This window comes from Oncorhynchus masou, chromosome 30, assembly GCF_036934945.1.
Source record: "Oncorhynchus masou masou isolate Uvic2021 chromosome 30, UVic_Omas_1.1, whole genome shotgun sequence".
Lineage (NCBI taxonomy): Eukaryota > Metazoa > Chordata > Actinopteri > Salmoniformes > Salmonidae > Oncorhynchus > Oncorhynchus masou.
In genome coordinates this window covers 49500423-49516333 of record NC_088241.1, presented here as the reverse complement: position 1 = coordinate 49516333, position 15911 = coordinate 49500423, and the positions used below count along the sequence as shown (strand labels likewise).

At 50.3% G+C, this 15911-nt stretch overlaps 2 protein-coding genes across 3 annotated transcripts in view; both read left to right on the top strand.

The window, feature by feature from the left end:
- The first annotated feature begins 2000 nt into the window (after positions 1 to 2000).
- Positions 2001 to 7574, top strand: LOC135521653 (dentin sialophosphoprotein-like). The gene is made up of 4 exons (XM_064947338.1): positions 2001 to 2010; positions 3582 to 6602; positions 7266 to 7493; positions 7558 to 7574. Exons 1-4 carry the CDS (start codon positions 2001 to 2003, stop codon positions 7572 to 7574), a joined length of 3276 nt encoding a protein of 1091 aa, XP_064803410.1.
- LOC135522705 (rho guanine nucleotide exchange factor 4-like) overlaps positions 4971 to 15911 on the top strand; it is a 92628-nt gene continuing 81687 nt past the window's right edge. Inside the window, exons 1-3 of one of the 2 annotated variants that reach the window (XM_064949222.1) lie at positions 4971 to 9460; positions 10704 to 10982; positions 14485 to 14614. In XM_064949222.1, coding sequence (XP_064805294.1) covers positions 7700 to 9460; positions 10704 to 10982; positions 14485 to 14614 — 2170 coding nt within the window. In that variant the 5' untranslated portion in view covers positions 4971 to 7699. The remainder of the gene's footprint in view (positions 9461 to 10703; positions 10983 to 14484; positions 14615 to 15911) is intronic. The other variant, XM_064949223.1, reaches the window with a different exon arrangement.

The window sequence follows — 15911 nt, the reverse complement described above, 5'->3', positions numbered from 1 at the left end:
TTGCTGTTGAACATGTTGTTGGCCTTCGTGTGTTATGAGTATTCCGCCAGCTCCTGTTGCATGTTTGTCCATTTCCTTCACTTAGACAACAAGGATTTTGTATCACTAAGGTCAACTTGACATACAGCACAACATGACACAATACCCCTGTGGAGCGAATGTTTTGGGTTAAAGGGAGAGTCGGCCTAATGCTCATAACTGTACACTCTCACTTCCTTCCAAATACATGGACCCATCAACTATCCCTTTAATGAAAGAGACAGGAGAGCGAAGAGAAAGTGGAGTTAATTGCTGGGATCACTCAGCTCTTTCAGACTGTTTGTATAAAAGGCTGAGGACTGTCTGATATCCTTAGACGCCGTCTATCTCTTCACTCTCTGTGGCATGAAGAGAAATCTGGGCCGGAGCAGTAAGCCCTTAAGCCTTCTTAGATAGTCAACTCTCATTAATTAGAGAAGGAGAAAGAAATCACACCAACCGGACTGGACAGTGTGAATGGATGGGACGGCAGTAACTCACTCAGACAATGGCTGGACTGGGATTACCCCCGGTCTCGCCCCCTGGTGGATACATATTTACTTTGTGTTTTTATTTAACCTTTATTTAGCTGGTGTGTGTGTGTGTGTGTGTGTGTGTGTGTGTGTGTGTGTGTGTGTGTGTGTGTGTGTGTCCTGAGGTGAGACAGGAATAGGGCAGGGCCTATTGTGCTGTTGATTTTGGAGCTTCATACAGAGAGGGTGATTCATGGATTGTCATTATTGCAAACATGCCATTTTTGAACGTACAGTGTGTTTACACATGTTTGCAGAATGTAAATGTACATTGAATGAGAGGTGGTTTGAAACAGGAAGGTAAGCAGAGAGTGTATGTTTTAAAGAGAGAGAGAGAGAGAGAGAGAGAGATAGAGAGAGAGAGACAGAGAGAGAGACAGAGAGACAGAGAGAGAGACACAGAGAGAGACATAGAGAGAGACAGAGAGAGAGACAGAGAGAGAGAGCGAGAGAGAGAAAGAGAGAGCGAGAACTTGTAATATGGATGTTTAGCGTTTTCCGTGGAAATAGTTCTGTAGTTATATCTATTATTTCTCCTCTGTGACGTAGATATTTCCAAGTAGGGAAGTTCAGCAATTAGCTAACCTCAGCTGTTTACAGAATAACATGTGTTCCTCCTTTTTATGCCAGGGCTTCTAGTCAACTATTCCTTCCTGGTTCCTGACCCTGCATCTTTCTCTGATTTCCTAAATGCACTGTGTGGTATGCAGGAAGAGTTATCAGAGACTGTACAAGATCATTTTAACACTGTCACACTCTTAGCAGTATTCAGTTAATCTCCCCTTCTCACCCGTTCTTTCTGTGATTTATATCTCATTCACTGGTCTTTTCTCTCTTGTTTTCTCTCTGGACAGACCCAGGAAGCTCTTGAAGACTCGGAGGGACTCAGGAACCCAGAGGGATTAGGATTAGAGGTGGAGGACGGGGATTTGGGTGCCGGTGACTCCCAGGACTGGGGGAGGACCAGGGACGGTGGGGTTGACATTACATCGTCGGAGGAGTACTTTGACTCGCGGTCGTGGCACAGTGACACGCTGTGTGACACTCTGTCAGACCTGAGCCCGGACAGCAGCGAGGACTCTCTGTCTGCCATACTGGGGGTGGAGGACGTACGCACGGGATGGAAGAACTGCAGATACCACACCACTGGGGACTGTAGAGCCAGGCGCACAGCCGAGAGGAGCCAGGACAGCCACAGCACAGAGAACGCAGAGACTGACGTACGCGGACCCAGCAAAGAGAAACACAACCAGACCTGCACAGAGACAGCACAGAGTCAGCCTGGCAACACAGAGAAGAAGCAACACAATCACAGGACAGAAACACAGCACAGCACAGAGTTGCACAATCAGCTCAGCACAGTGATACATAAGACAGGAGTAACAATCCAGCACAACCAAGGGAAAGTCAGCACAGAGGTTCATATCACTGAAATCACAGGTAATCAGAATGCACCAACGTTAGTGCTTCACACAGAGTCACACAAACCGAATCGCTCAGACAGACACAAAATCAACATCGCACAAAACACAGAAACATTTGCACAGAGAAACAGCACAGAGGAAACTAGCAGAGAGACACGAACGCTGAGCAGCACAGAGAAACAGAGCACAGGGTTCGAAAACACAGCTTGCACAGAGAAACAGAGCACAGGCACTAAATGCACAGGGATATGGAAACAACATAGCGTAGATATACAAAGTATAGATCTGCTGTCCACTCTACACAGTGTAGAGAAAGAGAATTCACAAATACACAACAGTCACCTAGAGCAGGTAAGCCTTGCCAGCCAGGATACATCTAGAGCCTATGGAGAGGAGACAACCAATCAACACAGTTCAGAGACACACTGCATAGACACACACAACACAACAGACGCACAGTGTTTGGACATATCTGGCAAACACGTGACACTTTGCAGAGATACACCCAACACACTCAAAGCAGAGACACACTGTAGGCTCGCGCACAACAATCACAGCTCAGACATACACTTATCTGACACACAAAGTGAACTTATCCCGGAGCATCCCACAACAGACACGCACAGTACAGAAACACACACCACAGAGACAGAGAGGAGTAGAACACCCAACACAGAGACAGAGAGGAGTAGTACACCATACACAGAGACAGAGAGGTGTAGCACACCCTACACAGAGACAGAGAGGAGTAGAACACCCAACACAGACACAGAGAGGAGTAGCACACCCAACACAGAGACAGAGAGGAGTAGTACACCCAACACAGAAACAGAGAGGAGTAGTACACCATACACAGAGACAGAGAGGTGTAGCACCCCCTACACAGACACAGAGAGGAGTAGAACACCCAACACAGACACAGAGAGGAGTAGAACACCCAACACAGAGACAGAGAGGAGTAGCACACCCAACACAGAGACAGAGAGGAGTAGAACACCCAACACAAACACAGAGAGGAGTAGAACACTCAACACAGAGACAGAGAGGAGTAGTACACCATACACAGAGACAGAGAGGTGTAGCACACCCAACACAGAGACAGAGAGGAGTAGTACACCATACACAGAGACAGAGAGGTGTAGCACACCCAACACAGACACAGAGAGGAGTAGCACACCCAACACAGAGACAGAGAGGTGTAGCACACCCAACACAGAGACAGAGAGGAGTAGAACACCCAACACAGACACAGAGAGGAGTAGCACACCCTACACAGAGACAGAGAGGAGTAGTACACCCAACACAGAGACAGAGAGGAGTAGTACACCATACACAGAGACAGAGAGGTGTAGCACACCCAACACAGACACAGAGAGGAGTAGCACACCCTACACAGAGACAGAGAGGAGTAGTACACCATACACAGAGACAGAGAGGTGTAGCACACCCAACACAGAGACAGAGAGGAGTAGTACCCCCAACACAGACACAGAGAGGAGAAGCACACCCTACACAGAGACAGAGAGGTGTAGCACACCCTACACAGAGACAGAGAGGTGTAGCACACCCTACACAGAGACACACAGCCCAGTGCCACACACTTTAGAAACCACAGGGAACGTCCATTCAGCCAGTCCATGTGTGGGTATCCTCAACGGACCTGTCACAAAGACCCAGCCTCAGGCCTGCCTCGGTGCTACAAAGCTCCACATTGAGGCATGCGTATCGGGTGTCCGCTGCCAGGAAGAGCACCAGGTGTGTGTCACCAACAGGAAGTCAGCAGAGCCGACTGAACCGTCAGATACGGTGAACGGGATCTGTCCGATCATATCGTCCGTGGAGGCTGGACTTCCTTTAGAGGCGGGACTTACTGTAGGCGTGGGACTTCCTGAAGAGGCGGGACTTCCTTACTTGCTAGACGCCCGTGTGCCTATACCTGTTCCCGACCCGTATCTCTCACCGTCACAAGACAGGAAGGGGATCAACCAGTCAGAATCCCAGTTAGCCTCACCTGTCCTACCTACTGGGCTAGAGAGTGGAGGAATTACAGAGATACAACAACGACAACAACAACAAACACAGCACTCCAGTTCACAACCCCAGGAAAAGGATGCCGTTCAAACCCAGGGCCTAATCCCTGAGCTCCAGGACCAGGGGGGCTCTAGCCCAGAGTCACCCAGGGACAGTGAGCACTCGCCTGGGGAGCATGAGTGGGATGAGGCCTGGCTGAGGGAAGGCTCCACCTCTGTAGAGCTCAAGCCTGGTTTTGCTCATCCTCAGTCTGACACTGAGGGGGGCATTGAGGAATGCCTACCCTCCAACCCCTACTCCCTCCCCCACATAGACAGGCCGCTTTGCTCTGACAGCTTAGGGTCAGACGACTCAGAACATTCCCAGCTGAAGACCTCTGACAGAGAGTACAGGACAGGATCAACCCATTCCCTGTCTGTGGAAAGAGAGGAGGAGAAGGAGGAGGAGCGAGAGGAGGAGAAAGAGGAGGAGGAAGATAATCATGTTTACAGTCAGCAGGAGCAGGCAGTAGAAAGCACGCCCTGTCCTTATTCAGCACAGTCAAACACTGTTACAGCAGAACTGTCTGACCTTACAGACACTGTTACAGCAGAACTCTCTGACCGTACAGACACTGTTACAGCAGAACTCTCTGACCGTACAGACACTGTTACAGCAGAACTCTCTGACCGTACAGACACTGTTACAGCAGAACTCTCTGACCGTACAGACACTGTTACAGCAGAACTCTCTGACCGTACAGACACTGTTACAGCAGAACTCTCTGACCGTACAGACACTGTTACAGCAGAACTCTCTGACCGTACAGACACTGTTATAGCAGAACTCTCTGACCGTACAGACACTGTTACAGCAGAACTCTCTGACCGTACAGACACTGTTACAGCAGAACCCTCTGACCGTACAGACACTGTTACAGCAGAACTCTCTGACCGTACAGACACTGTTACAGCAGAACTCTGTGACCGTACAGACACTGTTACAGCAGAACTCTCTGACCGTACAGACACTGTTACAGCAGAACTCTGTGACCGTACAGACACTGTTACAGCAGAACCCTCTGACCGTACAGACACTGTTATAGCAGAACCCTCTGACCGTACAGACACTGTTACAGCAGAACTCTCTGACCGTACAGACACTGTTATAGCAGAACCCTCTGACCGTACAGACACTGTTACAGCAGAACTCTCTGACCGTACAGACACTGTTATAGCAGAACCCTCTGACCGTACAGACACTGTTACAGCAGAACCCTCTGACCGTACAGACACTGTTATAGCAGAACCCTCTGACCGTACAGACACTGTTACAGCAGAACTCTGTGACCGTACAGACACTGTTACAGCAGAACCCTCTGACCGTACAGACACTGTTACAGCAGAACCCTCTGACCGTACAGACACTGTTATAGCAGAACCCTCTGACCGTACAGACACTGTTACAGCAGAACCCTCTGACCGTACAGACACTGTTACAGCAGAACTCTCTGACCGTACAGACACTGTTACAGCAGAACTCTCTGACCGTACAGACACTGTTATAGCAGAACTCTCTGACCGTACAGACACTGTTACAGCAGAACTCTCTGACCGTACAGACACTGTTACAGCAGAACTCTGTGACCGTACAGACACTGTTACAGCAGAACTCTCTGACCGTACAGACACTGTTACAGAAGCAGAACTCTCTGACCGTACAGACACTGTTACAGAAGCAGAACTCTCTGACCATACAGACACTGTTATAGCAGAACCCTCTGACCATACAAACACTGTTATAGCAGAACTCTCTGACTCTGAACATATTGGGCTGCCAAGCACAGAGGAGACAGAGGATGCTATAGTCCCCTTCAGCCCTACAGGAGTCTTCATAGAGATCACCAGTGATCTGCTTGTTGACCTCAGCTCACATGGTGTGTCTAGTGACATAGGCCAGGGGTCAACCCAACCTACAGAGACTGAATCTCTTCAGGGAGGCAGCACAGAACCCTCTGCCTTAGATCAGAAAGCCACGCCGCTGAGGAGGATAAAGATTACAGTGGGAACAGACTCTGCTGTGTGTAACGACGAGGTCCAGAGCCAGCTGAAGGAGCTAGACATCCATCACAGCATTTCTGGGCCTGAACCCTCTCTCTGCACCGTGCCACCCTCCATCCTGCCTCTGTCCTGCCTCTCTGACTCCAACAACAACACCAAGGCCAGCGAAGGGTCGGTGTTGGGGTCTCCCTGTACAAGGAGTAAGGGGCCAGAGCAGTGGTCCTCCAAGGTAGAGGTAGCCCCCCAGAGCAGCTCAGAGGAGGGTGGAGATAAAACCCATGATGAGTCCCCTTCCCTGACCGAGCCCTCCACGTTTACCTCTGACCTCCTGGGGGAGACCACAGAGACACCAGACAGCCTCCTAGAATACCCCCCTGATGACTCTGAGGAGCTCCTGTACTACCTGGCCTACAAGCACTACTGGAGCAGCGAGGACTCTGCCGTGTCCGGGTTGGAGGACGAGTGTCACTTCAGCTTGGCTGAGGTGGAGGAGCTAGAGAGGCTCCAGGGAGAGGGCCACGGAGACGTCCCTTATCAGAACAATACTGAAACTACAGGCTGGAGGAGAGATACATCTAGCCATACAGACACTGCAGGCTGTAGGAGAGATATCTCAGACCATACAGACACTACAGGCTGTAGGGGAGATACATCTAGCCATACAGACACTGCAGGCTGTAGGAGAGATATCTCAGACCATACAGACACTACAGGCTCTAGGGGAGATACATCTAGCCATACAGACACTGCAGGCTGTAGGAGAGATATATCTAACCATACAGACACTACAGGCTGTAGGAGAGATATCTCAGACCATACAGACACTACAGGCTGTAGGAGAGATATATCTAACCATACAGACACTACAGGCTGTAGGAGAGATATATCTAACCATACAGACACTGCAGGCTGTGGGAGAGATATCTCAGACCATACAGACACTACAGGCTGTAGGAGAGATATATCTAACCATACAGACACTGCAGGCTGTGGGAGAGATATATCTAACCATACAGACACTACAGGCTGTAGGAGAGATATATCTAACCATACAGACACTACAGGCTGTAGGAGAGATATATCTAACCATACAGCCACTGCAGGCTGTGGGAGAGATATATCTAACCATACAGACACTGCAGGCTGTGGGGAGGTTGTAGAGGGGGTAGTTAATTCTAATTGTGCTGCTAACAGTCCTTCAGACCTTTCTAAACCCTTAGCTTCCTACCTGGAGACCAGAGGCCTGCTATTGGACAGCGCAGAGAAAGAGGAGGTGCAGCAGTCCAGCCCCCACCAATCCCCTAACCCTCCCTCAGAGGGAGACAGACAGGACTGTAGCAAATCACCCGGGGCTTTAGGATTAGAGGACAGTTTGTTTGCTGAGGAGTCCAGCTCGTACAGCACCTACCTCCAGACCAGCTCTCACCCTGCCCTCCTGCAGCAGGATCGTGGGGTGAGGATTGTGAGGTACCCCTACTCCGACGTCAGTCTCAACCTGCTCTCTCTCAGTAGCCTCGAGCCCATCCTAGAGGCAGACTCCGACCGCTCCCTGGACAACTCTGGGATTGTGGAGGATGTGACTGGAGTAGAGGAGGAGGGGGAGGAGGCAGAGGAGGAAGAAGGGGAGGAGGAGGAGCGAAGACAGAGTGTTAGGATGAGGCCCACTGAGAAATACAGGGACAGTGTTGTCCTGTCTGGTGACATCATCCTGTCAAACTCCACCTCCGGCCTTGAGAGCCCGTCGTTGTGTCTCCCCGAGGACTCATCCAGTATCGAGTCATCAGAGCACCAACTGGACTCGTTGACCTTTGACCCCGATGACCTCAGGGTTATGACCTTACCACACGACAGGGGCCATGCAAGCAGCGAGAGACGCTCCAGTCCAACCCCCACCTCTGTGTCCTACGACTTTGACACCACCAGCACTAACAGTGAGGAGACGGAAGAGTCCATCCTGCCTGTCTCGGGGGGGAACACCAACCTCCACAAACCCATGAAGAGCAACTCTAAAGACAGCCAGGCAGGGAGGTCCAAGAGCTCAAAGTTCTCTGTTTTTGCCAAGATGCCTTCTTTCAGGAAGGGGAAGAGTCTGAAGAATGCCAAGGAGGAGGACTTGCCCCGGGACTCACCAGACCTGGGCTTGAGCAGGGATATGGGGGGAGGACAGGTGGGACAAGGGGGAGACACCTCGGATGATGACAATGTTTTCTTGAAGGGGGACAGCCTGAGCCAGACGGTTCAGCAGCCCTTCTCCTCTGGTCTGGGTGGTCGCTACGAGACAGAGCAGGAGGATTACAGCTTCTTCCCCTCCACACCGCGCACCCGCCATGTCCGCCTGCTCTTCAGGGATGGGCCTGGGGACACCCCCCTGACCCCCCAGCCCGGAGGTCTCAGACACAACCAGACCGGGGCCCCCGAGGGCCTGCACGGCTACAAGAGGAGCAAGAGCTCTGACAGCCTCAACCTCCGCATGCGCTTCGCCCAGGCCCACAAGTCCCTGTCCAGCCTGTTTGAGTCTCGCTCCATGGACAAGGAGAACGAGGAGGAGCAGGTGAACATTGAGACTGGTAGCGAAGGGGAGGTGGGGCGAGCCAAACAGTCCTGGAGGAGGCTAAAGAGAGAGAGGGCCAAGGAGGCAGAGCTGCTGAGGAGGACCCTGTCTGTCCCGGTCGGGGACGGGGTCAAGGGAGGGGACGGTGAGGATGGGGGTGTGAGGACGCCCAGACAGACCCACAGTGACTATGCGTCCCGCTCTGCCTCAGTGCTCAGTGTCCCTGCGTCCCCCTCCTCTCTCAGAGCCCTGTGTCTCACCGACCCCCTCACTAAGAGGGGCTTCCAGGACAGTCACAGCGTGGCCGGGGAGAACACCCCACTGGGCTGCAAGTCAGAGGGCCAGAGGAGGAAAGGGAAAGTCCCACCCAACGGCCTGTCAATCAACTTCTCTGACTCTGGACCGCACTCCTCGGACGACTCTGAAGCCCCACCCACAAACGACTCCAGCCCCCTGTCGCCCATGAGCCCCGCCTCCCTGGCCACCCTAGCCAATCAGCTGTCTTGGTCCAGCTCCAGGTCCCCAGGAGGAGCCTATGAGAGCACAGCGTCTAGCATGGCAGCAACACCAGACACCCCAGTGAGACCCATGAGCCCCAAACCCCACAGCCCTAGACCGGCTGCCCAGCACAGGCCCTTCCGCTACCCCCAATCTGCCTCAGCCCGGGCCTCAGCCCTGTCCTTGCTCCTCATGGCTCAGTCAGCCAGTGTAGAGGGCTTGTCTGACCCACCAGAGAAGCCCAAGACCCTGAAGCCCAGAGCGGGGCCGCTAGGCTCCTCCTCCCTCAGTCCATTGGAGGACAGTAGAGTGGACAGCCAATCACAGATCAGCCTGCTTACACCTATGTCCATCAACCAGTTTGAGGTAAGACACAGCTATATGATAGCAAAGCTAATAATGCCTCATTGTTATCATTCGTCTGAAGAATTTCATGTGTTAATTAAACAGCCCCAAAAATGTAATCTATTGAACAGAAATAAACAATTTTCTCAGCTAGCCATCCATACTGTGTGTGATGACGCTCACCCAGGGCCAATCCATCTTTGATTGACAAGAGTAGGTTGTGTGAGAGAACAGTCTTCACTAGGGTCTGCTGTTCCAACGTTTTATCCCCATTGTGATATAATGGCCTGACTGTTTGTCTGTTTAACATCATGATAAAGCAGCCTTGTTTACCAATCTATCAAGATGTAGAGGGGAGGCCAGGCAGGGTGCACCATGGGATAAAGTGTTGACTCTGTCTTTCACTAGCCCTGCCTCAGCCCAGCCTCGGCCTGAATGTAAATAACAGCCAGGGCCTAGGGCACTTCATCCATCTCACTGTGATGAAGTGTGTGTGTGTGTGTGTGTGTGTGTGTGTGTGTGTGTGTGTGTGTGTGTGTGTGTGTGTGTGTGTGTGTGTGTGTGTGTGTGTGTGTGTGTGTGTGTGTGTGTGTGTGTGTGTCTGCGTGCGTGCGTGCCTGTAAGAGATTCTGTGTGTTTATGCATTTGTGTGTGTATTTGTGCATGCGTGTTCGTTCAGATGAAATGCAGAACAAGCCCCTCTTTATCTCCCTCCGCCCTCCCCTCTCCTGAAAGAGAGATGAGGAGGAGTGAAACGGCAGAGTCAGCTCTTTCTTTCCTCCGCTGTGCTCTGCTGTCACTGGCGTGGCGTGTGAGTTAGTAGTCTGCTTCCGTCCCATCCCGCCTGACAGCTCTGAAACAGCCCAGCTGTAGGCAGCGGACTGTGTGTTTTAGCCCCCCCTAGTGGAGCCTGCAGGAAGCACCTTGCAGGCAGCCAAGCTGGGACAAAGAAGCTGAACCACAGCATGATTACAAGTCATGTGACTTAGCTCAGTATTTATGCACACAGGAAATAGAATGAGCCATTTTCATCAGTGGAATTACCTGTCAAGGTGCATCAGTTACGTCAAGCACACCAATAAGACAATTTCATACACCTGTTACATCATACTTATCAACCCTGCATAACAACTGTTTACAATCATGTACCAGTAAGAATGATATGCTGCCATGTACACAGAGAGTTGCATAGAGGCCCGGTACTATAGTCTGGAGTGAAAGTGACATTGCCAATCCCATTAACCAGTTGACTATGCACCTAAAGACTCAGGGTGGCTGTAGACCCACCAGCCAGGCAGGAGGAGAGAAGAGGCTAGCAGAGCTTAAGTCCCCTGGGTCTGGACTGGTCACTACTGCCTCAGCCCTCAGACCACCACCAGGCCACAGGCCGAACAGGGAGAGGGACAGGGGTCCAAGACGCCACTGCTGCTCCTCAGACGACCTGTGGATCGAAGAGGAGAAGAGACGGAAGCGGAAGCTGGCCCGAGTCGTGAGGGGCAGCCTGGGACAACTCAACACCCACTGTCCTGAAGATTTGGAGAAAGTAAGACTCCACCATGCTTACCGCTGCAAAAAACCTGCAGCCTAGCAGAGAGGGAACCTGTCTCTCTCCTCCTCCTCCTCTTCTCGTCCTCCTTCTTGCTCCTCTTCATCTACGTACCGTCTCAAGGAAGTGTTTCCTCCTCCTCCTCTTCTCCTCCTCCTCCTTGCTCCTCTTCATCTACGTACTGTCTCAGGGAAGTGTCTCCTCCTCTTCTCCTCCTCCTCCTTGCTCCTCTTCATCTACGTACCGTCTCAGGGAAGTGTTTCCTTCTCCTCCTCCTCCTTGCTCCTCTTCATCTACGTACTGTCTCAGGGAAGTGTCTCCTCCTCTTCTCCTCCTCCTCCTTGCTCCTCTTCATCTACGTACTGTCTCAGGGAAGTGTCTCCTCCTCTTCTCCTCCTCCTCCTTGCTCCTCTTCATCTACGTACCGTCTCAGGGAAGTGTTTCCTTCTCCTCCTCCTCCTTGCTCCTCTTCATCTACGTACTGTCTCAGGGAAGTGTCTCCTCCTCTTCTCCTCCTCCTCCTTGCTCCTCTTCATCTACGTACCGTCTCAGGGAAGTGTTTCCTCCTCCTCCTCTTCTCCTCCTCCTCCTTGCTCCTCTTCATCTACGTACTGTCTCAGGGAAGTGTTTCCTTCTCCTCCTCTTCTCCTCCTCCTCCTTGCTCCTCTTCATCTACGTACCGTCTCAGGGAAGTGTCTCCTCCTCCTCCTCTTCTCCTCCTCCTCCTTGCTCCTCTTCATCTATGTACCGTCTCAGGGAAGTGTTTCCTCCTCCTCCTCTTCTCCTCCTCCTCCTTGCTCCTCTTCATCTACGTACCGTCTCAGGGAAGTGTTTCCTTCTCCTCCTCTTCTCCTCCTCCTCCTCCTTGCTCCTCTTCATCTACGTACCGTCTCAGGGAAGTGTTTCCTCCTCCTCCTCTTCTCCTCCTCCTCCTCCTTGCTCCTCTTCATCTACGTACTGTCTCAGGGAAGTGTTTCCTTCTCCTCCTCTTCTCCTCCTCCTCCTCCTTGCTCCTCTTCATCTACGTACCGTCTCAGGGAAGTGTTTCCTCCTCCTCCTCTTCTCCTCCTCCTCCTTGCTCCTCTTCATCTACGTACTGTCTCAGGGAAGTGTTTCCTTCTCCTCCTCTTCTCCTCCTCCTCCTCCTTGCTCCTCTTCATCTACGTACCGTCTCAGGGAAGTGTTTCCTCCTCCTCCTCTTCTCCTCCTCCTCCTTGCTCCTCTTCATCTACGTACCGTCTCAGGGAAGTGTTTCCTCCTCCTCCTCTTCTCCTCCTCCTCCTTGCTCCTCTTCATCTACGTACCGTCTCAGGGAAGTGTTTCCTCCTCCTCCTCTTCTCCTCCTCCTCCTTGCTCCTCTTCATCTACGTACCGTCTCAGGGAAGTGTTTCCTTCTCCTCCTCTTCTCCTCCTCCTCCTCCTTGCTCCTCTTCATCTACGTACCGTCTCAGGGAAGTGTTTCCTCCTCCTCCTCTTTTCCTCCTCCTCCTTGCTCCTCTTCATCTACGTACCGTCTCAGGGAAGTGTTTCCTTCTCCTCCTCTTCTCCTCCTCCTCCTCCTTGCTCCTCTTCATCTACGTACCGTCTCAGGGAAGTGTTTCCTCCTCCTCCTCTTCTCCTCCTCCTCCTCCTTGCTCCTCTTCATCTACGTACTGTCTCAGGGAAGTGTTTCCTCCTCCATCTCTTCTCTCCTTCGCCAGCTGTTTTCTTCCTGGAGTCTTGGCATCTCTCCTTTGTTTACATTTTTTCTCTTCCGTCTTTTTTGGATGTCTTTCTCGCTCGCTCATGTTTCTGTGCCAGTCTCTCTCAGCGTCTACTCTTAGCCTAAACCTGTATGAACCTTCAGGTCAATCTGCGCTGGACAAACATATTATTACTATTCCTACAGTATTATTACATATAATACACACACAGTACCAATCAAAAATGTTAACACACCTACAAATGTTTCTTTATTTTTACTATTTTCTACATTGTAGAATAATAGTGAAGACATCAAAACTATGAAATAACACATATGGAATCATGGAGTAACCCGAAAAGTGTTAAACAAATCAAAATATATTTTAGATTTTAGATTCTTCAAGGTGGCCACCCTTTGCCTTGATGACAGCTTTGCACACTCTTGGCATTCTCTCAACCAGCTTCATAAGGAATGCTTTTCCAACAGTCTTGAAGAAGTTCCCACATATGCTGAGCACTTGTTGGCTGCTTTTCCTTCACTTTGCAGTCTAACTCATCCCATACCACCTCAATCGGGAGGTTGGGTGAGTGTGGAGGCCAGGTCATCTGATGCAGCACTCCATCACTCGCCTTCTTGGACAAATAGCCCTTACACAGCCTGGAGGTGTGTTTTGGGTCATTGTCCTGCTGAAATAATAATAATAGTCCCACTAAGCCAAACCAGATGGGATGGTGTATTGCTGCAGAATGCTGTGGTAGCCATGCTGGTTAAGTGTGCCTTGAATTCTAAATTAATCACAGACAGTGTCACCAGCAAAGCACCCCCACACCCACACCATCACACCTCCTCCTCCATGCTTCACTGTGGGAACCACACATACAGAGATCATCCATTCACCTACTCTGCATCTCACAAAGACACGACGGTTGGAACCAAAAATGTCAAATTTGGTCTAATGTCCATTGCTTGTGTTTCTTGACCCAGACAAGGCTCTTCTTCTTATTGGTAACCTTTAGTATTGGCATCTTTGCAGCAATTCGACCATGAATCCCTGATTCCACGCTGTCTCCTCTGAACAGTTAATGTTGAGATGTGTCTGTTACTTGAACTCTGTGAAGCATTTATTTGGGCTGCAATTTCTGAGGCTGGTAACTCTAATGATCTTATCCTCTGCAGCAGAGGTAACTCTGGGTCTTCCTTTCCTGTGTTGGTGCTCATGAGAGCCAGTTTCATCATGGCACTTGATGATTTTTGTGACTGCAGTTGAAGAAACGTTCAAAATTCTTGAAAGGTTCCATATTGACTGACATTCATGTCTTAAAGTAATGATGGACTATCATTTCTCTTTGCTTACTTGAGCTCTTTTACCAAATAGGGCTATCTTCTGTATATACCACCCCTACCTTGTCACAACACAACTGATTGGCTCAAACACACAGAAGAAAATACATTTAACAAGGCACACGTGTTAGTCACCTGGAAGGCAATTATCTCATGAAGCTGGTTGAAAGAATGCCAAGAGTGTGCAACGCTGTCATGTTTAACACTTTTTTGGTTACTACACGATTCCATATGTGTTATTTCATAGTTTTGATGTCTTCACTATTATTCTATAATGTAGAAAATTGTAAAAAAAAATAGAAAAAAAACCCTTGAATGAGTTAGTGTGTCCAAACCTTTGACTGTTACTTAAAAAAAAGAAAGTTAGGGTCTTAACATAGCAAGTTAGCTATGTGCTAACTACTGTACACCAATAGACTGCTAAGAGGTAAGCCTTGTTGGATCCCAAGCCTCGATTTGTCCTCCTCCCCACAGGCACGGGCTCGAGTGTCCCTGTCGACCATGGAGGAGTTCTCCGGGATTCCCCTGAAGACCCACTGCTTCTCCCAGAGCACCCCCATCGGACTTGACTGTCTGGGCTGGAGACGACGCATGTCCTACCCCTGTGAGTAGCTCCTTCCTCCCTTTACATCCTCCTACCCCTGTGAGTAGCTCCTTCCTCCCTTTACATCCTCCTACCCCTGTGAGTAGCTCCTTCCTCCCTTTACATCCTCCTACCCCTGTGAGTAGCTCCTTCCTCCCTTTACATCCTCCTACCCCTGGGAGTAGCTCCTTCCTCCCTTTACATCCTCCTACCCCTGGGAGTAGCTCCTTCCTCCCTTTACATCCTCCCACCCCTGGGAGTAGCTCCTTTCTCCCTTTACATCCTCCTACCCCTGGGAGTAGCTCCTTCCTCCTTTTACATCCTCCTACCCCTGTGAGTAGCTCCTTCCTCCTTTTACATCCTCCTACCCCTGTGAGTAGCTCCTTCCTCCCTTTACATCCTCCTACCCCTGTGAGTAGCTCCTTCCTCCCTTTACATCCTCCTACCCCTGGGAGTAGCTCCTTCCTCCCTTTACATCCTCCTACCCCTGTGAGTAGCTCCTTCCTCCCTTTACATCCTCCTACCCCTGGGAGTAGCTCCTTCCTCCCTTTACATCCTCCCACCCCTGGGAGTAGCTCCTTCCTCCCTTTACATCCTCCCACCCCTGGGAGTAGCTCCTTCCTCCCTTTACATCCTCCTACCCCTGGGAGTACTGCATACTACCGCACACTGCTGGCTCTCTCACTCGCGGTGCCTGGGTTGGTTCCAATACTCTAAAATGGCTCCCTTTCCCCATGATGACCACTTACAGGGCTTTCAGAAAGTATTCATACCTCTTGACTTATTCCACATTTTGTTGTATTACAGCCTGAATTCTAAATGGATCAAAACAATTATCTCACCCATCTACACACAATACCCCCTAATGATGATGCAGTTTTTTTTAGCACATTTATTGAAAATGAAATACAGTAATACAGTATTTCATTTACATAAGTATTCACAGCACAGAGTATTGTGGAGTAACTACAATGTTGTTGATCCATCCTCAATTTTTTCATATCACAGCCATTAAACACTGTAACAGTTTTAAAGTCACCATTGGCCTCATGGTGAAGTCCCTGAGTGGTTTCCTTCCTCTCTGGCAACTGAGTTAGGAAGAACGCCTGTAACATTATAGTGACTGGGTGTAATGATACACCATCCAACCTGTAATTAATAACGTCACTATGCTTATTTTGTTTTACCCATCTACCAATAGGTGCCCGTTGTAAGGCATTAGAAAACCTCCCTGTTTGTTGTGGTTGAATCTGTGTTAGAAATTCACTGCTCGACTGAGGGACCTTACATATAGTTGTATGTGTGAAGTGCAGAGATG